The sequence below is a fragment of the Primulina tabacum genome, chromosome 12 (genome assembly GCF_025594145.1).
Source record: "Primulina tabacum isolate GXHZ01 chromosome 12, ASM2559414v2, whole genome shotgun sequence".
NCBI classification, from domain to species: Eukaryota; Viridiplantae; Streptophyta; class Magnoliopsida; order Lamiales; family Gesneriaceae; genus Primulina; species Primulina tabacum.
The window spans coordinates 39,040,435-39,066,579 of NC_134561.1; the positions used below are offsets into that span (position 1 = coordinate 39,040,435).

General features: G+C 38.2%; 1 protein-coding gene across 4 annotated transcripts; it reads right to left on the reverse strand.

Moving 5' to 3' along the window:
- Positions 1–173: 173 nt before the first annotated feature.
- On the reverse strand, positions 174–24,816 carry LOC142520127 (inactive protein kinase SELMODRAFT_444075-like). 4 transcript variants are annotated; one of them, XM_075623114.1, is made up of 6 exons: positions 2,397–3,553; positions 2,201–2,327; positions 1,645–1,732; positions 907–1,046; positions 652–807; positions 174–520 (listed from the first exon to the last, which is right to left on the reverse strand). In XM_075623114.1, exons 2-6 carry the CDS (start codon positions 2,261–2,263, stop codon positions 518–520), a joined length of 450 nt encoding a protein of 149 aa, XP_075479229.1. In that variant the 5' UTR covers positions 2,264–2,327; positions 2,397–3,553; the 3' UTR covers positions 174–517. The 4 variants fall into 4 exon arrangements, with proteins under 4 accessions (XP_075479229.1, XP_075479228.1, XP_075479226.1 ...); XM_075623111.1 differs by having other exon boundaries at positions 177–517; XM_075623112.1 differs by having other exon boundaries at positions 177–517; positions 2,079–3,553.
- Positions 24,817–26,145: the final 1,329 nt, after the last annotated feature.

Sequence of the window (26,145 nt, forward strand, 5' to 3'; positions counted from 1 at the left end):
AAAAACTTGCGTGAGACGTTCTGGTCATATTTTGTGAGACATATCTCTTATTTTGGATCATCCAAAAAATATTATTTTTTTATGCTAAAAGTAGTACTTTTTATTGTGAATATCGGTAAGATTGATTGGTCTCACAGATCGTGAGACCGTCTCACACTACTCTTAAAAAATTATCAATGCATCGGAATCTGGAATTTAGCGAGTATAATACCAATGCTTACACAACGAAAGCCCACTAGTTCTGTACAGAAACCAAAATCTTTGATGGATTCGAACAAAAATAAAGACCAAAGGTACTCATTTACCTGACCATCTTTACCGCTGTTAAACTGGTTCCCGAGTAGAGAGAGAGCTTCGAACCAAAACATCTTGATGTCTCGTCTATGGAGTTAGTTTGCTGTTCATGCAGTAGCCGGTGATGTGATAAAAACCTGCCGCTCCTGCTGCCCACGTCAAATCCTGGTGTGGATAATTGACAACTTGGATCCATCACATGGCCTTCAAGTATCCCAAGTACCTACTTAAGGAATGTGGTTATTTCAGTCTGAAGATACTGACAAATACATGACATTCTGATTGAGCATAAGGGTACTGATGCATAAAAAATGGCAGGATACCGGGAATTGTTCGTTACTAACTGGTACAACTTACCTGAAACATGCGAGGCCGAGCCCTTGGAATCACGAGGATCGGAATGCATAAATATGCAGCGTGCAACATACAGTAAACCTCATGCTCTATATAGCAGCTTCCTAACCATGGATCAACCAGTTCATCAGTGGCATATGCATCCAATAATGGATGTGCCTGCCAAGCATCACATTACAAGAAAATTAAACATGGATATATAATTACTCAGCCACGCAGAGCTTGAGAAAATATAACGTTTCAGGAGGTTAGACATACCCATACGGCAAGGCACTGCAGTCCTTTGGGCCTGTTAAGATCCACAGCCTTACGCCCGGTTACAAGTTCCACCAGTACCACACCAAATGAGTAAACATTTTGTGATCTGACCGCTTTGAGCATACTCAGGTGCCAGGTACCTAAATAAATATCATGGTTTAGTGAACCTGATATTTGAGAGAGGCCAAAGGAACTTGAAACTCACCCAAATGTTCCAATTACTCTCGTTTCAACTCTCATCTCTCCATCTGAACCTCCCGGAAGATCAAACAAAAATCATGTTCTGATACATGCACAAATTGTTTGCTAGGTGTCAGTACACAGACTGGATGGTCAATGACATGCCTCATCATAAGACATGTAACAAACACGGAATCAGTGTAATAATGGAAATGCAAGAAGAAGACAATTAGAAGTGGACGTTATAAGCTGGGATACTACTAAAACCAGGTTCGATTAGCATAACTTTCTAGACAAAACGATTTTTCGAATAACTTACAATACAGATGTTCTATTTGTAAATCTAATATGTGAGTTTAATCTATTAAAGGATTGTCAGAAATTTTGAAATTGTTGCACTCTATTTTGCACCAAGATTAATAGAATGGTGACGAAGCACATGAACACCGTGACGGAGGTCTGGAACAAAATGTTAATTTAAACATGTTTTCACCAAGGACTCAAAATCATGGGTAACGAGAATGTTATTTGGTCGCAAATGTCGATGGTCAACCCTACTTTCTTTGTGAAGATATCGCGAGCCTTGTGCAGCTCCAACTGCTACTTTTTTTACGCGCATTCCATGCAAGTGAACCTTGTTGGTGTCCTGAAAATTCCACATACATTTGCAAATCTCAGAAACCAGAATTGTCCATTACCAAAGAGCCACTAAAAAGCATGAAAATCATTTCGTAAAGATGAGAATCTAGTGATCCGTTGCAGATGTATTCATATACTGCAAGCTCTAGTTCAGGATATGCGAACCTCCTAGGATGCTTTCCAAATACAGGGGCTTGTGCAGGGGGCGGAGCCAGGATTCAAAATTACCTGCGGCTGGCTCCGTCCCATGCTATATTTAATAAAATAAATAATTAACTAAAAAATTTAAAATAAAAAATATGTAAACATTGACTTCATGAAAACATAGAACAAGAGTATTTAATATTTAATACCTTCAAAAACATGGAGTTAAAACACTACTGAAGTTGTGCTTTTCGATTCTTCTTAGAATAAAACTCATTGATTATTAAATCGTTATCAATTTTTCAACCAAATCTCGTTCGATGTAGATTACCATAGAATCTCCGAAAAACTCTGCTTCCATCTTGTTACGAAGAGCTGTTTTAACAAGTTTCATTGCTGAAAATGCTCGTTCTGTTGTTGATGTAGAAACGGGGAGAGTTAAAACAAGACGAATCAACCTGTCAATTAAATAAATATATCAGATTCGATAACTATGTAAACGACGTAGATAAAAATATATAAATCACCTGTCAATCAAATCGTAGGTTCCTGACTTATTTGTCTCAAATAATCTTCAACATAGTTCAGAAATAGTTGATAAATTCCGAAATCTTTCATGGCCAGCAACATCAAGTTTATAGTGATCCAATTACATTCTCAAGTGATGCAAATCTTGTGAATCGAAATCAAGATAACAGAATTTCTCAGCAAGTCGATAGATATGATCAACATTAAGAAGCTTAAACTTTTCTTTAGATTCCAAAGCACAACTAAGTTTAAGAAGTTCAACTGCCTCATCCTTGAATCTATTATTAAGCTCTTCAACTTGAAAATCTACTGCAGCTGTAAATACATCAAATCGATAGTGGTTCTCAACTGTGATTGAATCATTATGTTGACAAGAACGGCATGTACCAGATTTATAACGAGCTTCCATGTGAGGTATCTCAATGTCATACTTGACACAAACTTCTTTCACATGACTAAGTAGGAGATCAAATCCTTCTTCTCTCAAAGTACGAAGCAAATTTTTAGTCGTTGAAACATAATCCATTGCGCTTAAAATATCTAGAGATTTCTCTTGCAATGCTCGACAAAGCAGATTTGTTATCCCCATTATCTTATGCATCAAGTGTAATATGAATATGAAATCAAAAGACTTCATCGCAATCAATGCACCACTAGCTTCACCATGAATGGAATTAGAAGCTCCATCATTCAACATATTTTCTAACACGGTAATCAATGAGCTATACATATCAATCATGCTACAAAGTGAGTCGAAATTAGAACTCCAACGAGTCTTTCCAGGTCGTAATAAATTTCCAATTTGATTACATCCTCTACCTGTATCACGTTCACCAATAGCTACCATATGCGCAGCTTCAATTCTTTGAGCAGAATGTAACTCACCGTGCCGTTTAAGAGATGCATTGATGAGATTACAAATGTAATTCAATTTTGAAAAGAATAACCAAATGGATACCTCTTTTTCAGCAGCTGCAGTTAATGCTAGTTGAAGCCGATGAGCAAAACAATTTACATAATATGCACACGAGGCTAGCACCATCATATCCCTGTCCACGCATGTTGTGGATATGCAAGTCATAAAGACCAAGTGCATCAGATATTTCTTTTTAAGTGTTGCAGCAGTTGTATCTGTCACGTGTACAATTGCAAAGAACCGCTCTCGTAAAAAGCCTTCAGTATCCACAAATCTTAATACAATAGCCATCTGCTCCTTGTTAGATGCATCTCTCGCTTCATCAACTAAAATGCAGAATTTTGCATCCCCAGTTTCTTTACGAATCTTGGCTCTCACTTGGTTGGAAATGATATCCAAGGCATCTTTCTGAATATCTAGTGAAGTATACTTTGCATTCTTAGGAGCTTTCTCTAAGACGATGTCCCCAATACTCTTATTCATTTTTCCTATAAAATTTATCATCTTGATAAAATTTCCACGATTATTAGAAGATGGAGATTCATCATGCCCTCTAAATGCGCATGCTTGCAAAGTAAGCCATCGAATGCTCTCAATAGTTGCTGTAAGCCGCAATCTGTTCTTCTGTTTTTCTTCTGAAGATTGTGCATTTATCACTTTGTCAATGTGACGAGGTATATTCATCAAATTATCAAGATATTCCACATCATTGTTATGTGGTGAAGTATTGCATCCTATATGCATAAAAAATGTGCATCTATCGCCATCATTAACTCGCTTCCAATATTTGAATCCATCAATTGTAAATGCAGGATTACGAGGATGCTTATGTTCAAACAAGAAGCACAGAAAACAAAATGCAGCATCAGCATCTTTCGAATGAGAGTACCCTTACCAATAAATTTTTTGAACCAGTGACTTTGGAATCGTCGATTTTGACTTCCAATATTTGGTCGGTGGATACTCTTTCTTAATTGGTTGATATGGCCCATCTTGATATAAAGCAGAAAAACTCACATATAAAATATAAAGCAGTAAAAACTCACATATTTGAGGCGTGACTTCTTGAGCTTCTCGAAGTGACAGTACACAACCCTTTGGGGAAAACCTTGGCTCTGATACCAACTGAAACGTCTGCTATTCGTTTTACTTAAAAAGCACTAGAAAATTTTTGTTTTTTTCCTAATCTTAAATCATAAATTCTAAATTACTAAATAAAATAATCTAACATAATCATGAATCATAATAATTTAACAATTTAAATATCAAGTGCATAAAATAAATCCTAAATCATCAACTAACAAAACATCCTAAATCGACCAATAGAATATCAACTAACAATAAAAATAAAGCATAAAATATCTAATAAAAATCATTAACATAATTTTTAAATCATAAAACTATTTAGCTAGTGCGGAAACATAAAGGCCCTCGGGTGTGTACTGCTGCACTCGATCCACTCAATCGTCAGCACCTCTCATAAATCATCAAATCCTGCACCATACAAATCTAGTGAGTCTAAAAAATCAGCACGTTCTAAATATGGATGACAAATATTACATATACAATCACATGCAGTAAAATCATACTTTTATTTAAAATAACTTTTGGACATAAATAAATCATTTAAAATCATTTAAGCATAATTAAATCATAACTCGTAAAATCATTTTAAAATAACTTTAAGCATAAATAAATCCTTTAAAAATCATTTAAAATAAGCTTTGAGCATAAATAAATCATTTTAAAAATCATTTAAAATAAGCTTTAAACATAAATAAATAATTTTAAAAATCATTTAAAAATAGCTTTAATCATCATCATGAATCATATCATAAAATCATTTTTTAAGCATTAAGCTTTCAATCATATATTATTTTGGGTGAAGTTTGATCCTTGAAAGTGACTAGCTTTTATCCTCGGTCGACTGATCAGTCTTCAGCTCCACATGGCCCATGGGGGTGTGCACTAGGCTCCACCATGGAAATACGATCTTCGGGGTTCCCTCGGGGGCTTTTTCCCATGGACAGGTTCCCTCGGGGGCCTTTTCCCGTAAATGGGTTCCCTCGGGGGCCTTTTCCCGTAAATGGATTCCCTCTGGGTCTTTTCCCCTCACGACATCCCCATAAAATTGTAAGTTCACCGCCCTCAACATAAACGGATCCCCCACAAATCATATATCATATGTGACAGTCAATTCACATCCCTCAAAATATTTTTCCTTTTCTTTAAAAATAAAAAATAACATAACTTTCCAAAAATACATTTTAGACAATAAAAATTGCACAGCTTTACCATAAAGCATAAAAATACATAATATCATCAAAATCATAATTTTAAATCATAAAATATCATTTTACAAGCATTATGATCCTTCGGGACATTTCCAAGCGTTTCACGTATTTTCCTAAGTGTAAAATTACCGTTTTGCTCCTGGACGTAAAAATTCTCGAATTTATCTTTTTCTCACTTTTAACTTACTCTAAATAATTTTTTAAGCTTAAATATAATTTTATAAAGCTTAAAACTAGGCTTTTCAATTAATTCTTTAATTAACGTTTCGTCCGGCGATAAAATCCCGAATAATTCCAAAACTCATTATTTTGATCCCAAATTTTAAACATAACATTTTTACCATTTATTCTACCCTTAAGAGCCATGAACCACACCCGTGGACCCATGGTTCTAATTTTCCTTCTTAAATTTTCGTTTTTGACACCTATTCAAATACACCGAGTCATCTCCCAAATTACTCGAGCCACGCCCGAGCCACCTTGAACCAAACTCGAGCCAACCCATCTAGGAACCCTTCTGACTAAGCCCAGCTCCTGGAACCTAGCCCTAACTCGCTCAACCTAATCTGAACAACAGACCCAACCAGCGCACACGAAGCTTCACGCTGAGTCTTAGTGGCACTAGGACTTTTCCAGCCAAGCCACCACTGAACCACCATGACCCTAACCGACCCTGGACCGCACCTAGACCCAATCCAGACCAGCCCAGCCACTAGAACCCAAGCAGCGAACCACTGAAGCAGACAGCAGCCTGCGCGTCCACCTGGGAGCCTCCCTCACGTTTTCATGAGCCAGGACCGAACAGAGCAACACCCCTGAGCCCAACACTTCCTAACTCTCCCTGGACAATCATAAGGCACCCTCTAGACCACCTAGCCCGTGCCCGTACCGAGCCGCAGCCCCCTTGAACAGCAGCTGATCGGGAGTTGCTTGGGGAGAGTCCCAACTTTCGTGGACTCCTCCCCAGCCCTGATACCCAAGACCTAGCCATGCTAGGACCCTACCAGACCCTGACCCACGTCTAGCCCAGGCCCCAAAGGGTTTAGAAAACGTGCCTTTGCATTAAAAACGCTCGAATAATCGATTGTTGGCGAGGGTGCGACGTAGGACAACCGGACGACGAAGAACACAAGCCCTTCTTCCTTCCTATTTTTTTTGAAATTGTGGTGTGTGCTTTGATGTGTCTCATGGCTGAATGGAGGTGATCTGTGAGGTTTAGAAGACCTAAGTAACTTATTTATAATTAATTAACATGCTAGAGGTGATTAAGTAACAGCTGAATGGAGGTGATTTTTGTGACCTGCTGACACACTTGGCATTTAGAGACAAAATTCTGCTTCATCCCTCTTCCTGTTGTTTTACCAAAAATTCTTCTTGAGGTCTCTGTACATTTTTTTACTACCAGGATGGATCGAGAACTTTGACTTGTGTGCTTCGGTCATCATCTCCTGGCGAAGGTTATCGGTGTTGGGTACGCACATGCGTCCTTTCATCCATAGTACTCCTTTGTTGTCGATCTGAAGATCTTGAAACATCCCTTCTTTGACTTGTTCTTTAACCTTTGCCGACACCTGGTCTCGATCCTTCGACGGTCTCTAGTAGACATGGCTGAGCAGAGAGTGAAGCTAGGGTCACTTTACTTGCGCTCTCCTGACTTATCGCATCAACCACTTTGTTTGTTTTACCTGTATGCTAGTTTATGGTCAAGACGTAGTCCTTCAGAAGTTCAATACATCGCCTTTGCCTCATATTTAATTCTTTTTGGAGTGACAAATACTTGAGGCTTTGGTGGTCTGTAAAGATGTAGTGCCTCTAAATTTTTAAAGAAAAGACTACTGCCGCTAGTTCGAGATCATGAGTAGGGTAGTTCTGTTCATGCGACTTCAGTTGCCTTGATCCATAGGCAATGACCCTACTTTCTTGCATGAGTACGCATCCTAGATCTTCCTTTGATGCATCACTATAGATGGTAAAACCATTATTCTCTGTAGGTAATACTAACAATGGCGTGGATGCGAGCTTTTCTTTCAACGTCTGAAAACTTCTTTCGCATTATTTGCTCCAAAAAAATTTAGAGTTCTTCTGTGTGAGTTTTGTCAGTGGCATGGCCATCGAAGAGAAACTTTCGACGAACCTTCGGTAATAGCCTGCTAATCCAAGGAAGCTCCAAATGCCGGTTGCATTCTTAGGTTTTGGCCAATCTAAAATTGCCTCTACTTCTTTAGGTCCACTGACTCCCGATTCCGAGATCACATGACCTAAGAAAGACACATTCCTTAACCAAAATTCACACTTTTTGAAGTTGGCATGGAGTTTCTTCTCCATTAGAATTCACACTTTTTGAAGTTGGCATAGAGTTTCTTCTCCATTAGTGTATGTAGGGTGAGGCTGAGTTGCTATTCGTGGTCTTCATCGTTGGGAGAGTAGAAAAGGATGTTCTCGATGAATACCACTATAAATTTGTCAAGGGACATCTTGAACATTATGTTCATAGGGTCCATGAATAATGTTCGAGTATTTGTCAATCCAAATGGCATTACCGTGAACTCGTAATTCTTGTACTTTGTTCTGAAGGCTGTCTTTGGGTTGTCTTCTACTCAGATCTTTAGGTGATGAAAGCCTGTCTTCACGTCGAGTTTGGAGAAGACTATAGCTCCTTTAAGTTGATCGAAAAGACTATCAATAATTGGAAGAAGATATTTATAGGTAATGAGGTGAAAATATTACCATAATTCGGTGGCCATTTCTTCCGAAATTTTGAGCTTATTCTTCCATTATTCGACATGTTTTTTCCATACATAATATCATACCATACTTGGTTCATAACGTACCTAGACAACGCTGAAATTTGCTAGTTTCCTTGTCGAAAAACACTTTTTTGTATGTAATATTTTCTTCCAATTTGATTGATATCTCAGTCTTAATTTTCGAAATTAATATATTTTTTTATTGGATTTCAAATTTCTTGTATTTATTGTTTTGGAATTTCAAATACCATGTATTATTTTATATTTTCGAATTTATTATTTTTACAATAATAACATAACTCGAAAATAAATTATGATAAATGTCTATATTTAAATAAAAAATTAAATGCCCAAAACTTTGGGTTCTAACATCCTTCCGTCCTTATTGGAAGTTTCGTACTCGAAACTCGACTTGGTTCGATCTTCAAACAAATATGAATATTGTTTGCGCATTTTCTCTTCAAACTCGCAAGTTACCTTCAATCGTGAGTTGTTCCACTTCCAACACATGGCTTGGGTCCGGGATGTATTTTCTTAGTTGGGACACGTGGAATACATTATGTATCATAGACATATCTGGTGGTAGTGCTAGCATGTAACCAAAGTGCCCACTCTCTTTAAAATTTCGAATGGTCCTACGTATCGGAGATTCACTCTTCCAGTTTTACTGTATCGAACGACTTCATTCATCGACGAAACCCTTATAAAAGCCTTTTCACCAACTTTGAATTCAACTGGAGTCCTTTTCAGATCGGCCCACCGACCTTGTGCAGCCTTGAGTCTGTCTTTGATGATGGCCACTTTGTCCATTGTTCCTTGGATTAGTTCTGGACCAGTTCTGTCTATATCATCTATTTCGTCATAATACAATGGTGATCGACACTTCCATCCATGAAAGCCTCACATAGAGTCATTTCAATACACTTGTGATAACTGTTATTGTAAGTGAACTCTATCAGGGGTAGATGATCACTCCAATTACCATTGAAGTGCAGGGAACAAGCCCTCAGCTTATCCTCTAGGGTTTGAATCGTTCTCTCTGTTTGACCACCAGTTTGAGGATGATATGTCGTACTAAGAGTAAATTTCATTCTCATGGCTTCTTGAAAGATCTACCTAAACGTGACACAAATATTGGATCTCTATCCGATAAGATGTTTGCTGGCACTCTATGTTGTCGTACAATGTTATCCATGTATAAAGTAGCCAACTTTTCAAGATTGCAATTCACATGAACGATAAGGACGTGCACAGATTTTGTGAGTCTATCTACGATTATCCGTATCCCATTATGACTCTGTATTGACTTTGAAAACCTACTACAAAATCTATGGAAATATATTCTCACTTCCATTCTGTGATTTCTAACGGTTGCAGTAATCCTCCAGGTTCTTGATGCTCGATCTTGACCTGCTGACAGACTTGACATTTAGAGACAAAATTTGCTATATCACTCTTCATTTCGTTCCACCAAAATTTTTTCTTGAGGTCTATGTACTTTTTTGTACTACCAGGATGGATCGAGAACTTTGACTTATGCGCTTCGGTCATTACCTCCGGCGAAGGTTATTGGTGTCGGGCATGCAGAGGCGCCCTTTCACCCATGGGACTCCTTTGTCGTCGATCTGAAGATCTTGAGACTTCCTTTGTATGACTTGTTCTTTAACCTTTCTCCACGCATGGTCTCGATCCTGATTTAAATTGATATGGCTGAGCAAAGAGTGCAGCTAGGGTCATTTTACTCGCGCTCTTCTGACTTATCGCATCAACCACTTTGTTTGCTTTACCTGGATGGTAGTTTCTGACTTATCGCATCAATCATTTTGTTTGCTTTACCTGGATGGTAGTTTATGGTGAAGTCGTAGTCCTTCAGAACTTCAATATGTCGCATTTGCCTCGTATTTAAATTGTTGTGGGTGAACAAATATTTGAGGCTTTGGTGGCCTGTAAAGATTTCACACTTGGCACTATAGAGGTAGTGCCTCTATATTTTTAAAGGAAATACCCCGGCCGCTAGTTCGAGATCATGAGTCGGGTAGCTCTGTTGCCTCGATGCATAGGCAATGACCCTACCTTCTTGCATGAGTACACATCCTAGACCTTCCTTTCATGCATCACTATATATGGTAAAACCTTTATCCTCAGTAGGTAATACTATCACTGGCGTGGACGCGAGCGTTTCTTCCAACGTCAGAAAACTCCTCTCACATTCTTCGCTCCAGAGGAATTTGGAGTTCTTCTGTGAGTTTTGTTAGTGGCATGACGATCGAAGAGAACTTTCGACGAACTTTCGGTAATAGCCTGCTAATCCAAGGAAGATCTTAATGTCGGTTGCATTATTAGGTTTTGGCCCAATCTAGAATTGCCTCTACTTCTTTGGGTCCACCTACACTCGGAACTTGACCTAAGAAAGACACATTCCTTAACCAGAATCCACAAGTTTTGAACTTGACACAGAGTTTCTTCTCGTTCAGTGTCTGTGGGGTGAGGCGGAGTTGCTCTTCGCAGTCTTTCTCACTGTAAAGATTTCACACTTGGCACCATGGAGCTAGTGTCTCTAAATTTTGTAAAGCATAGACCCCTACCGTTAGTTCGAGATAGTGAGTCGTGTAGTTTTGCTCAGGCGACTTCAGTTGCCTCGCATAGGCAATGACCCTACCTAAGGCAACGAACCATGAGCAAATCCAGAAGTACGCAAAATTTCTTGCTTAGTTTCATCATCCAACCCAGCCATGTAAATGTTTGACTTGAAAAAGTTTATACGAAGACCAGCCATGTCACCAAAATTGTGAAGGCACTCTAGCATCATCGTAACACTAGTAATATCACCACGAGAAAGCAATAACAAATCATCCGCGTAAGCCAAATGCGTAATTCTCAAATCTCGGTATTTAGGATGAAAACCGTATCTTGGAGATCTGGACATACGTTTAAGGGAGCGTGAAAGCACTTCAATACACAGAGTAAATAAGAAAGGAGATAGTGGATCACCTTGCCTCAGTCCTCTTCTTCCTTTGAAATGACCATGAAAGTTACCATTCAAAGCAATCGAATATGATGTGGTTGATACGCATTCCATGATCCAACGGATAAACCTCGGTGGAAAGTTGAAGCCAAGTAACACCTCTTCCAAGAAAGCCCAGTCTACCGTGTCATATGCTTTTTGGATGTCAACTTTAAGGATGGATCGGTGAGAGACTTGTTTGCGAGCATATTTCCTCAGAAGTTCTTGTGTGAGATGAATATTGTCAACAATAGATCTACCTCGAATGAAGGCAGCTTGGGCATCATCGATCAAGTCTCCTATAGCAGCAGATAACCTGTTAGAAAGAATCTTAGCAATTATTTTGTAGATAACCGTACAGCAGGAGATCGGCCTGTATTCATTCACCGTAGATGCATTATCCGATTTAGGAATCAACGCAATGACAGCACGGTTCCATTGTCGCAACAGTCGGCCGGAGGAAAAAAATTCAGAAATTACAGCAATAACATCATCCTTAATGATTTACCATGATTTCTTGAAGAAAAACGAACCAAAACCATCAGGCCCGGAAAATTTTTCATTGTCTATGTCAAATAAAGCATCCTTGATCTCGGTACAAGTCACATTCACAATTAGCGAGTCCCACTTATCCAATGAAACGATAGGGACCATCAATCAAGATCTCCCTGTCAATATTAGCTATATTCACCTTTGTTCCTAGCAAGTAATTGTAGTGGTCAACAAAAAGAGTTGCAATTTTATTTGGATCATAGGTAATAACACCTGCATTCTTGATGGCCACAATAGCATTCTTTTTGTTATTTCTTTTAATCAAATGATGAAAGAATTTTGTTCACCGGTCACCTTGTTAAAGATATGTGAGCTTTGCCTTTTGCGCAATGAAAGATCTCTCCGCCTCTAGTAAGAATTCTATTTGAAAACTTCGTTCACATTCTTCTCTCCAGAGGAATTGGAGTTTTTCTGTGTGAGTTTTGTCAGCGCCATGACCATCGAAGAGAAACTTTCGACGAACTTTGGGTAATAGCCTGCTAATCCCAGGAAGTTCCTTATGTCGGTTGCATTCTTAGGTTTTCGCCCATCTAGAATTGCCTCTATTACTTTGGTCCACTGACACTCCTGATTCTGAGATCATATGTTTGTGCATTTTCAATTCAAACTCCCAAATAGCTTCACGTTCTGTGTGATTGGCATAGAATTTCTTCTACTTTAGTGTCCGTAGAGTGAGGCGGAGTTGCTCTTCGTTGTCTTCCTCGCTGAGAGATTAGACAAGGATATCATCAATGAATACCACTATCAATTTGTCAAAAAAAATCTTGAACATTATGCTCATAAGGTCCATGAAGACGGTTGGAACATTTGTCAATCCAAATGGCATTATCGTGAACTCGTAATGATCGTACTTTGTTCTAGAGGCTGTCTTTGGGATGTCTTCTACTCTCACATCCCACCTTCTTTACTGGAAATTTCGTTCTCGAAACTTGAGTTGGCTGATTCTTCAAACAAGTAGGGATATTGTTTGCGCATTTTCAATTCAAACTCCCAAATAGCTTCACGTTCTGTGTGGTTGGCAAAGAATTTCTTCTACTTTAGTGTCTGTCGAGTGAGGCGGAGTTGCTCTTCGTTGTTTTCCTCGCTGGGAGATTAGACTAGGATATCATCAATGAATACCACTATCAATTTGCCAAAAAACATCTTGAACATTATGTTCATAAGGTCCATGAAGACTGTTGGAACATTTGTAAATCCAAATGGCATTAACGTGAACTCGTAATTCTCGTACTTTGTTCTGGAGGCTGTCTTTGGGATGTCTTCTACTCTCACATCCCACCCTCTTTATTGGAAGTTTCGTTCTCGAGACTTGAGTTGGCTGATTCTTCAAACAAGTAGGGATATTGTTTGCGCATTTTCAATTCAAACTCCCAAATAGCTTCACGTTCTGTGTGATTGGCATAGAATTTCTACTACTTTAGTGTCTGTAGAGTGAAGCGGAGTTGCTCTTCGTTGTCTTCCTCGCTGGAAGATTAGACAAGGATATCATCAATGAATACCACTATCAATTAGTCAAAAAACATCTTGAACATTATGTTAATAAGGTCCATGAAGACTGTTGGAACATTTGTCAATCCAAATGGCATTATCGTGAACTCGTAATTCTCGTACTTTGTTCTGGAGGCTGTCTTTGGGATGTCTTCTACTCTCACATTCCACCCTCTTTACTGGAAGTTTCGTTCTCGAAACTTGAGTTGGCTGATTCTTCAAACAAGTAGGGATATTGTTTGCGCATTTTCAATTCAAACTCGCAAATAGCTTCACGTTCTGTGTGATTAACATAGAATTTCTTCTACTTTAGTGTCTGTAGAGTGAGGCGGAGTTGCTCTTCGTTGTCTTCCTCGCTAGGAGAGTAGACAAGGATATCATCAATGAATACCACTATGAATTTGTCAGAAAACATCTTGAACATTATGTTCATAAGGTCCATGAAGACTGTTGGAACATTTGTCAATCCAAATGGCATTATCGTAAACTCGTAATTCTCGTACTTTGTTCCGGAGGCTGTCTTTGGGATGTCTTCTACTCTCACATCCCACCCTCTTTACTAGAAGTTTCGTTCTCGAAACTTGAGTTGGCTGATTCTTCAAACAAGTAGGGATATTGTTTGCGCATTTTCAATTCAAACTCCCAAATAGCTTCACGTTCTGTGTGATTGGCATAGAATTTCTTCTACTTTAGTGTCTGTACAGTGAGGCGGAGATGCTCTTCGCTGTCTTCCTCGCTGGGAGATTAGCAAGGATATCATCAATGAATACCACTATAAATTTGTCAAAAAACATCTTGAACATTATGTTCATAAGGTCCATGAATACTGCTGGAACATTTGTCAATCTAAATGGCATTATCGTGAACTCGTAATTCTCGTACTTTGTTTTGGAGGCTGTCTTTGGGATGTCTTCTACTCTCACATCCCACCCTCTTTATTGGAAGTTTCGTTCTCGAAACTTGAGTTGGCCGATTCTTCAAACAAATAGGGATATTGTTTGCGCATTTTCAATTCAAACTCCCAATAGCTTCACGTTCTGTGTGATTGGCATAGAATTTCTTCTACTTTAGTGTCTGTAGAGTGAGGCGGACTTGCTCTTCGTTGTCTTCCTCGCTAAGAGATTAGACAGGGATATCATCAATGAATACCACTATCAATTTGTCAAAAAACATCTTGAACATTATGTTCAAAAGGTCCATGAAGACAGTTGGAACATTTGTCAATCCAAATGGCATTATCGTGAACTCGTAATGATCGTACTTTGTTCTAGAGGCTGTCTTTGGGATGTCTTCTACTCTCACATCCCACCCTCTTTACTGGAAATTTCGTTCTCGAAACTTGAGTTGGCTGATTCTTCAAACAAGTAGGGATATTGTTTGCGCATTTTCAATTCAAACTCCCAAATAGCTTCACGTTCTGCGTGGTTGGCATAGAATTTCTTCTACTTTAGTGTCTGTCGAGTGAGGCGGAGTTGCTCTTCGTTGTCTTCCTCGCTGGGAGATTAGACAAGCATATCATCAATGAATACCACTATCAATTTGTCAAAAAACATCTTGAACATTATGTTCATAAGGTCCATGAAGACTGTTGGAACATTTGTAAATCCAAATGGCATTATCGTGAACTCGTAATTCTCGTACTTTGTTCTGGAGGCTGTCTTTTGGATTTCTTCTACTCTCACATCCCACCCTCTTTATTGGAAGTTTCGTTCTCGAGACTTGAGTTGGCTGATTCTTCAAACAAGTAGGGATATTGTTTGCGCATTTTCAATTCAAACTCCCAAATAGCTTCACGTTCTGTGTGATTGGCATAGAAATTCTACTACTTTAGTGTCTGTAGAGTGAAGCGGAGTTGCTCTTCGTTGTTTTCCTCGCTGGGAGATTAGACAAGCATATCATCAATGAATACCACTATCAATTAGTCAAAAAACATCTTGAACATTATGTTAATAAGGTCCATGAAGACTGTTGGAACATTTGTCAATCCAAATGGCATTATCGTGAACTCGTAATTCTCGTACTTTGTTCTGGAGGCTGTCTTTGGGATGTCTTCTACTCTCACATCCCACCCTCTTTACTGGAAGTTTCGTTCTCGAAACTTGAGTTGGCTGATTCTTCAAACAAGTAGGGATATTGTTTGCGCATTTTCAATTCAAACTCGCAAATATCTTCACGTTCTGTGTGATTAACATAGAATTTCTTCTACTTTAGTGTCTGTAGAGTGAGGCGGAGTTGCTCTTCGTTGTCTTCCTCGCTAGGAGAGTAGACAATGATATCATCAATGAATACCACTATGAATTTGTCAGAAAACATCTTGAACATTATGTTCATAAGGTCCATGAAGACTGTTGGAACATTTGTCAATCCAAATGGCATTATCGTAAACTCGTAATTCTCGTACTTTGTTCTGGAGGCTGTCTTTGGGATGTCTTCTACTCTCACATCCCACCCTCTTTATTGTAAGTTTCATTCTCGAGACTTGAGTTGGCTGATTCTTCAAACAAGTAGGGATATTGTTTGCGCATTTTCAATTCAAACTCCCAAATAGCTTCACGTTCTGTGTGATTGGCATAGAATTTCTTCTACTTTAGTGTCTGTAGAGTGAGGCGGAGTTGCTCTTCGTTGTCTTCCTCGCTGGGAGTTTAGACAAGGATATCATCATTGAGTACCACTATCAATTTGTCAAAAAACATCTTGAACATCATGTTCATAAGGTCCTTGAAGACTGTTGGAACATTTGTCAATCCAAATGGCATTATCGTTAACTCATGATTCTCGTACTTTGTTCTGGAGACTGTCTTTGGGATGTCTTCTACTCTCACATCCCACCCTCTTTATTGGAAGTTTCGTTCTCGAAAATTGAGTTGGCAGATTCTTCAAACAAGTAGGGATATTGTTTGCGTATTTTCAATTCAAACTCCCAAATAGCTTCACGTTCTGTGTGATTGGCATAGAATTTCTTCTACTTTAGTGTCTGTAGAGTGATGTGGAGTTGCTCTTCTTTGTCTTACTCGCTGGGAGATTAGACAAGAATATCATCAATGAATACCACTATCAATTTGTCAAAAAACATCTTGAACATTATGTTCATGAGGTCCATGAAGACTGTTGGAACATTTGTCAATCCAAATGGCATTATCGTGAACTCGTAATTCTCGTACTTTGTTCTGGAGGCTGTCTTTGGGATGTCTTCTACTCTCACATCCCACCCTCTTTATTGGAAGTTTCGTTCTCGAGACTTGAGTTGGCTGATTCTTCAAACAAGTAGGGATATTGTTTGCGCATTTTCAATTCAAACTCCCAAATAGCTTCACGTTCTGTGTGATTGGCATAGAATTTCTTCTACTTTAGTGTCTGTAGAGTGAGGCGGAGTTGCTCTTCGTTGTCTTCCTCGCTGGGAGTTTAGACAAGGATATCATCAATGAATACCACTATCAATTTGTCAAAAAACATCTTGAACATTATGTTCATGAGGTCCATGAAGACTGTTGGAACATTTGTCAATCCAAATGGCATTATCGTGGACTCGTAATTCCCGTACTTTGTTCTGGAGGCTGTCTTTATGATGTCTTCTACTCTCACATCCCACCCTCTTTATTGGAAGTTTCGTTCTCGAAACTTGAGTTGGCAGATTCTTCAAACAAGTAGGGATATTGTTTGCGCATTTTCAATTCAAACTCCCAAATAGCTTCACGTTCTGTGTGATTGGCATAGAATTTCTACTACTTTAGTGTCTGTAGAGTGAAGCGGAGTTGCTCTTCGTTGTCTTCCTCGCTGGGAGATTAGACAAGGATATCATCAATGAATACCACTATCAATTAGTCAAAAAACATCTTGAACATTATGTTAATAAGGTCCATGAAGACTGTTGGAACATTTGTCAATCCAAATGGCATTATCGTGAACTCGTAATTCTCGTACTTTGTTCTGGAGGCTGTCTTTGGGATGTCTTCTACTCTCACATCCCACCCTCTTTACTGGAAGTTTCGTTCTCGAAACTTGAGTTGGCTGATTCTTCAAACAAGTAGGGATATTGTTTGCGCATTTCCAATTCAAACTCAAAAATAGCTTCACGTTCTATGTGATTGGCATAGAATTTCTTCTACTTTAGTGTCTGTAGAGTGAAGCGGAGTTGCTCTTCGTTGTTTTCCTCGGTGAAAGATTAGACAAGGATATCGAAGCTACAGACACTAAAGTAGAAGAAATTATATGCCAATCACACAGAACGTGAAGCGGAGTTGCTCTTCGTTGTTTTCCTCGGTGAGAGATTAGACAAGGATATCATCAATGAATACCACTATCAATTGTCAAAAAACATCTTGAACATTATGTTCATAAGGTCCATTGGAACATTTGTCAATCCAAATGGCATTATCGTGAACTCGTAATTCTCGTACTTTGTTCTGGAGGCTATCTTTGGGATGTCTTCTACTCTCACATCCCACCCACTTTATTAGAAGTTTCGTTCTCGAGATTTGAGTTGGCTGATTCTTCAAACAAGTAGGGATATTGTTTGCTCATTTTAAATTCAAACTCCCAAATAGCTTCTCATTTTGTGTGATTGGCATAGAATTTCTACTATTTTAGTGTCTGTAGAGTGAAGCGGAGTTGCTCTTCGTTGTCTTCCTCGCTGGGAGATTAGACAAGGATATCATCAATGAATACCACTATCAATTTGTCAAAAAACATCTTGAACATTATGTTTATGAGGTCCATGAAGACTGTTGGAACATTTGTCAATCCAAATGGCATTATCGTGAACTCGTAATTCTCGTACTTTGTTCTGGAGGCTGTCTTTGGGATGTCTTCTACTCTCACATCCCACCCTCTTTATTGGAAAGTTCGTTCTCGAGACTTGAGTTGGCTGATTCTTCAAACAAGTAGAGATATTGTTTGCGCATATTCAATTCAAACTCCCAAATAGCTTCACGTTCTGTGTGATTGGCATAGAATTTCTTCTACTTTAGTGTTTGTAGAGTGAGGCGGAGTTGCTCTTCTTTGTCTTACTCGCTGGGAGATTAGACAAGGATATCATCAATGAATACCACTATCAATTTGTCAAAAAACATCTTGAACATTATGTTCATGAGGTCCATGAAGACTGTTGGAACATTTGTCAATCCAAATGGCATTATCCTGAACTCGTGATTCTCGTACTTTGTTCTGGAGGCTATCTTTGGGATGTCTTTTACTCTCACATCCCACCCTCTTTATTGGAAGTTTCGTTCTCGAGACTTGAGTTGGCAGATTCTTCAAACAAGTAGGGATATTGTTTGCGCATTTTCAATTCAAACTCCCAAATAGCTTCACATTTTGTGTGATTGGCATAGAATTTCTACTACTTTAGTGTCTGTAGAGTGAAGCGGAGTTGCTCTTCGTTGTCTTCCTCGCTGGGAGATTAGACAAGGATATCATCAATGAATACCACTATCAATTTGTCAGAAAACATCTTGAACATAATGTTCATGAGGTCCATGAAGACTGTTGGAACATTTGTCAATCCAAATGGCATTATCGTGGACTCGTAATTCTCGTACTTTGTTCTGGATGCTGTCTTTGGGATGTCTTCTACTCTCACATCCCACCCTCTTTATTGGAAGTTTCGTTCTCGAAACTTGAGTTGGCTGATTCTTCAAACAAGTAGGGATATTGTTTGCGCATTTTCAATTCAAACTCCCAAATAGCTTCACGTTCCGTGTGATTGGCATAGAATTTCTTCTACTTTAGTGTCTGTAGAGTGAGGCGGAGTTGCTCTTCGTTGTCTTCCTCGCTGGGAGATTAGACAAGGATATCATCAATGAATACCACTATCAATTTGTCAAAATACATCTTGAACATCATTTTCATGAGGTCCATGAAGACTGTTGGAACATTTGTCAATCTAAATGGCATTATCGTGGACTCGTAATTCTCGTACTTTGTTCTGGAGGCTGTCTTTGGGATGTCTTCTACTCTCACATCCCACCCTATTTATTGGAAGTTTCGTTCTCGAAACTTGAGTTGGCTGATTCTTCAAACAAGTAGGGATATTGTTTGCGCATTTTCAATTCAAACTCCCAAATAGCTTCACGTTCCGTGTGATTGGCATAGAATTTCTTCTACTTTAGTGTCTGTAGAGTGAGGCGGAGTTGCTCTTCGTTGTCTTCCTCGCTGGGAGATTAGACAAGGATATCATCAATGAATACCACTATCAATTTGTCAAAATACATCTTGAACATTATTTTCATGAGGTCCATGAAGACTGTTGGAACATTTGTCAATCCAAATGGCATTATCGTGAACTCGTAATTCTCGTACTTTGTTCTGGAGGCTCTCTTTGGGATGTCTTCTACTCTCACATCCCACCCTCTTTATTGGAAGTTTCGTTCTCGAAAATTGAGTTGGCAGATTCTTCAAACAATTAGGGATATTGTTTGCGTATTTTCAATTCAAACTCCCAAATAGCTTCACGTTCTGTGTGATTGGCATAGAATTTCTTCTACTTTAGTGTTTGTAGAGTGAGGCGGAGTTGCTCTTCTTTGTCTTACTCGCTGGGAGATTAGACAAGGATATCATCAATGAATACCACTATCAATTTGTCAAAAAACATCTTGAACATTATGTTCATGAGGTCCATGAAGACTGTTGGAACATTTGTCAATCCAAATGGCATTATCCTGAACTCGTGATTCTCGTACTTTGTTCTGGAGGCTATCTTTGGGATGTCTTTTACTCTCACATCCCGCCCTCTTTATTGGAAGTTTCGTTTGGCAGATTCTTCAAACAAGTAGGGATATTGTTTGCGCATTTTCAATTCAAACTCCCAAATAGCTTCACATTTTGTGTGATTGGCATAGAATTTCTACTACTTTAGTGTCTGTAGAGTGAAGCGGAGTTGCTCTTCGTTGTCTTCCTCGCTGGGAGACTAGACAAGGATATCATCAATGAATACCACTATCAATTTGTCAGAAAACATGTTGAACATTATGTTCATGAGGTCCATGAAGACTGTTGGAACATTTGTCAATCCAAATGGCATTATCGTGGACTCGTAATTCTCGTACTTTGTTCTGGAGGCTGTCTTTGGGATGTCTTCTACTCTCACATCCCACCCTCTTTATTGGAAGTTTCGTTCTCGAAACTTGAGTTGGCTGATTCTTCAAACAAGTAGGGATATTGTTTGCGCATTTTCAATTCAAACTCCCAAATAGCTTCACGTTCCGTGTGATTGGCATAGAATTTCTTCTACTTTAGTGTCTGTAGAGTGAGGCGGAGTTGCTCTTCGTTGTCTTCCTCGCTGGGAGATTAGACAAGGATATCATCAATGAATACCACTATCAATTTGTCAAAATACATCTTGAACATCATTTTCATGAGGTCCATGAAGACTGTTGGAACATTTGTCAATCCAAATGGCATTATCGTGGACTCGTAATTCTCGTACTTTGTTCTGGAGGCTGTCTTTGGGATGTCTTCTACTCTCACATCCCACCCTCTTTATTGGAAGTTTCGTTCTCGAAACTTGAGTTGGCTGATTCTTCAAACAAGTAGGGATATTGTTTGCGCATTTTCAATTCAAACTCCCAAATAGCTTCACGTTCCGTGTGATTGGCATAGAATTTCTTCTACTTTAGTGTCTGTAGAGTGAGGCGAAGTTGCTCTTCGTTGTCTTCCTCGCTGGGAGATTAGACAAGGATATCATCAATGAATACCACTATCAATTTGTCAAAATACATCTTGAACATTATTTTCATGAGGTCCATGAAGACTGTTGGAACATTTGTCAATCCAAATGGCATTATCGTGAACTCGTAATTCTCGTACTTTGTTCTGGAGGCTATCTTTGGGATGTCTTCTACTCTCACATCCCACCCTCTTTATTGGAAGTTTCGTTTTCGAAACTTGAGTTGGCAGATTCTTTAAACAAGTAGGGATATTGTTTGCGCATTTTCAATTCAAACTCCCAAATAGCTTCACGTTCTGTGTGATTGGCATATAATTTCTTCTACTTTAGTGTCTGTACAGTGAGGCGGAGATGCTCTTCGTTGTCTTCCTCGCTGGGAGATTAGCAAGGATATCATCAATGAATACCACTATAAATTTGTCAAAAAACATCTTGAACATTATGTTCATAAGGTCCATGAAGACTGCTGGAACATTTGTCAATCCAAATGGCATTATCGTGAACTCGTAATTCTCGTACTTTGTTTTGGAGGCTGTCTTTGGGATGTCTTCTACTCTCACATCCCACCCTCTTTATTGGAAGTTTCGTTCTCGAAACTTGAGTTGGCCGATTCTTCAAACAAATAGGGATATTGTTTGCGCATTTTCAATTCAAACTCCCAATAGCTTCACGTTCTGTGTGATTGGCATAGAATTTCTTCTACTTTAGTGTCTGTAGAGTGAGGCGGAGTTGCTCTTCGTTGTCTTCCTCGCTGGGAGATTAGACAGGGATATCATCAATGAATACCACTATCAATTTGTCAAAAAACATCTTGAACATTATGTTCATAAGGTCCATGAAGACTGTTGGAACATTTGTCAATCCAAATGGCATTATCGTGAACTCGTAATTCTCGTACTTTGTTCTAGAGGCTGTCTTTGGGATGTCTTCTACTCTCACATCCCACCCTCTTTATTGGAACTTGAGTTGGCTTATTCTTCAAACAAGTAGGGATATTGTTTGCGCATTTCAAATTCAAACTCCCAAATAGCTTCACGTTCTGTGTGATTGGCATAGAATTTCTTCTACTTTAGTGTTTGTAGAGTGAGGCGGAGTTGCTCTTCGTTGTCTTCCTCGCTGGGAGATCAGACAAGGATATCATCAATGAATACCACTATCAATTTGTCAAGAAACATCTTGAACATTATGTTCATAAGGTCAATGAAGACTGTTGGAACATTTGTCAATCCAAATGGCACTATCGTGAACTCGTAATTCTCGTAGTTTGTTCTGGAGACTGTCTTTGAGATGTCTTCTACTCTCACATCCCACCTTATTTATTGGAAGTTTCGTTCTCGAAACTTGAGTTGGCTGATTTTTCAAACAAGTAGGGATATTGTTTGCGCATTTTCAATTCAAACTCCCAAATAGCTTCACGTTCTGTGTGATTGGGATAGAATTTCTTCTACTTTAGTGTCTGTAGAGTGAGGCGGAGTTGTTCTTCGTTGTCTTCCTCGCTGGGAGATTAGACAAGGATATCATCAATGAATACCACTATCAATTTCTCAAAAAACATCTTGAACATTATGTTCATAAGGTCCATGAAGACTGTTGGAACATTTGTCAATCCAAATGGCATTATCGTGAACTCGTAATTCTCGTACTTTGTTCTGGAGGCTGTCTTTGGGATGTCTTCTACTCTCACATCCCACCCTCTTTATTGGAAGTTTCATTCTCGAAACTTGAGTTGGCTGATTCTTCAAACAAGTAGGGATATTGTTTGCGAATTTCCAATTCAAACTCCCAAATAACTTCACGTTCTGTGTGATTAGACCATTGCACCTTCACACAAAGAATGATACGTCTTCTCAGTACTTGGTCATTGGTATCCTCAATCCAAATATAGACCTCTTCATGTTTCAGCTCTTCCCTCAAGTTACCTTTGATCATGAGTGGTTCCACTTCCAACACATGGCTTGGGTCTGCGATGTATTTTCTTAGTTGGGACACGTGGAGTAAATTGTGGATTCGAGACATATCCGGTGGCAATGCTAGCATTTATGCCACATTGCCCACTCTTTCCAAAATATCGAATGGTCCTAAGTACCGAGGATTCACTTTTCCTGTTTTATTGAATCGAACGACTTCTCTAATCGATGAAACCCTTATATAAGCTTTTGACCAACTTTGAATTCCACTGACCTCGTTTTAAGATCGACCCAACTTTTTTGCCGATCTTGTGCAGCCTTGAGTCTGTCTTTAATGTTAGCCACCTAAGCCATTTCACGCTTGGATTAGTTCTGGCCCAATTATGACTGTCTCCTCTCTTTCGTCTTAGTACAGTGGTGATCGACACTTCCGACCGTAAAGGACTTTACATAAAGCCATTTCAATACTCTTGAGATAACTGTTATTGTAATTGAACACTATCAGAGGTAGATGTTCAATCCAATTTTTAGTGAAGTCTAGGGAACAGGCTCTTAGCATATCCTCTAGGGTAGAATCATTCTCTCTGTTTAACCATCGGTTTGAGAGTGATAAGTTGTACTAAGAGTAAACAAAGAAAATAGTTCTTCTTCTAACATAAAAAAATCTCTTAGGATGAAAACTGTAAGGATAACTATTTTTCAACACCTTTTGCAGATAAGTTGTTTTATTTAAGAATCTAGCACATATAATTTACGAGAAACTCAAAAAAAAACCCAAAAAATTGATATTTTTGAAACAAAATTGTAATGTAATTATATTCAAATTACAGAAACTTCAATATCAATTATGTTTTATTTTCATGAAAAAAATTTAAAAAATTATTAATCATCAAAGTTTTGTCATCGAAGATATATAGAAAAAAAACTAAAAGAGCTTAACATTTTATAATGAAATAACTTTTCACAAAAACTATTTTCTGCATAGAAATGAAAGAATTTTTTACAACAATAATATTAAATGATTTTTAATTTTTAAATATTTTTTCAAAAAAAATGAATTAATCATAAAGATGAGCTCCAAAAAAAATTACACTATTTTAATATGAGAATTATTTTGCAAAAATCAATTTCTCACGTCAAAGTTTAGGTGACTTGGTTTTAGGATGTTTAATTATCTAATTTTCTTTGACCACTATTTTTGAAACGATAAAATAAGAAAGATGAAAATCACTTATCTTAGCTTGAAATGTAGAGTAATTGCACTCATAAACAATCTGCAAAACCCAGCAACATAGGGGCAGAGAAAGGAGAATTGCATTGTTCAATCAGATTTGTAAAACTTCAACCTCCGATTCTATAATATCAGTAAGAAGGTTGTCAACATAAATCATGCGAGATTGCCGTCCACTTGTTCTTGGTCCTTGTGGAAGACGTCAAAACAAATACTGCAAGTAAAAATTAATAATAAAGATGAGCTCCAAAAAAATTTAAATTATTTTAATATGATTATTTACAACAAATTACATATTAAAATATTTAATTTGTTTGAGAATCTTGCAAAGCAAAATAATTCCTCTAACATAAAAAAATCCGTTGGGATGAAAACTGTTAGAAGAATTATTTTTGCAAAAATCAAGTTCTCACGTCAAAGTTTAGGTGACTTGGTTTTACGATGTTTAATTATCTAATTTTTTTTCACCACCAATTTTGAAACGATAAAAATTAGGAAGAGGAAAATCACTTATCTTCGTTTGAAATGTCAGAGAGTAATTGCGCCCATAAACAAGCCTTTAAAACCCAATAACACAGGGCAGAGAAAGGAAAATTGCATTGTTCAATCAGACTTGTAAAACTTGAACCTCCGATTCTCTAATATCAATAAGAAGGTTGTCAACATAAATCATGCGAGATTGTCGTCCACTCGTTCTTGGTCCTTGTGAAAGACATCAAAGCAAATACTGCAAGTAAAAATTAATAATAAAGATGAGCTCTAAAAAAATGAAACTATTTAATATGAGTTTTACAACAAATTATTACTTATTAAAATTACAAACCGGTTGAGAATCTTGACAAAGAAAATAGTTCTTCTAACATAAAAAAATTCTCTAGGATGAAAACTGTAATTGGCATTGAATTTCATTTACTTTAGTGTCTGTAGAGTGATGCGGAGTTGCTCTTCTTTGTCTTACTCGCTGGGAGATTAGACAAGGATATCATCAATGAATACCACTATCAATTTGTCAAAAAACATCTTGAACATTATGTTCATAAGGTCCATGAAGACTGTTGGAACATTTGTCAATCCAAATGGCATTATCGTTAACTCGTGATTCTCGTACTTTGTTCTGGAGGCTGTCTTTGGGATGTCTTCTACTCTCACATCCCACCCTCTTTATTGGAAGTTTCGTTTTCGAAACTTGAGTTGGCTGATTTTTCAAACAAGTAGGGATATTGTTTGCGCATTTTCAATTCAAACTCCCAAATAGCTTCACGTTCTGTGTGATTGGCATAAAATTTCTTATACTTTAGTGTCTGTAGAGTGAGGCGGAGTTGCTCTTCGTTGTCTTTCTCGCTGGGAGTTTAGACAAGGATTTCATCATTGAGTACCACTATCAATTTGTCAAAAAACAACTTGAACATTATGTTCATAAGGTCCATGAAGACTGTTGGAACATTTGTCAATCCAAATGGCATTATCGTTAACTCGTGATTCTCGTACTTTGTTCTGGAGGCTGTCTTTGGGATGTCTTTTACTCTCACATCCCACCCTCTTTATTGGAAGTTTCGTTTTCGAAAATTGAGTTGGCAGATTCTTCAAACAAGTAGGGATATTGTTTGCGCATTTTCAATTCAAACTCCCAAATAGCTTCACGTTCTGTGTGATTGGCATAGAATTTCTTCTACTTTAGTGTCTGTAGAGTGAGGCGGAGTTGCTCTTCTTTGTCTTACTCGCAGGGAGATTAGACAAGGATATCATCATTGAGTACCACTATCAATTTGTCAAAAAACATCTTGAACATTATGTTCATGAGGTCCATGAAGACTGTTGGAACATTTGTCAATCCAAATGGCATTATCCTGAACTCGTGATTCTCGTACTTTGTTCTTGAGGCTGTCTTTAAGATGTCTTCTACTCTCACATCCCACCCTATTTATTGGAAGTTTCGTTTTCGAAGC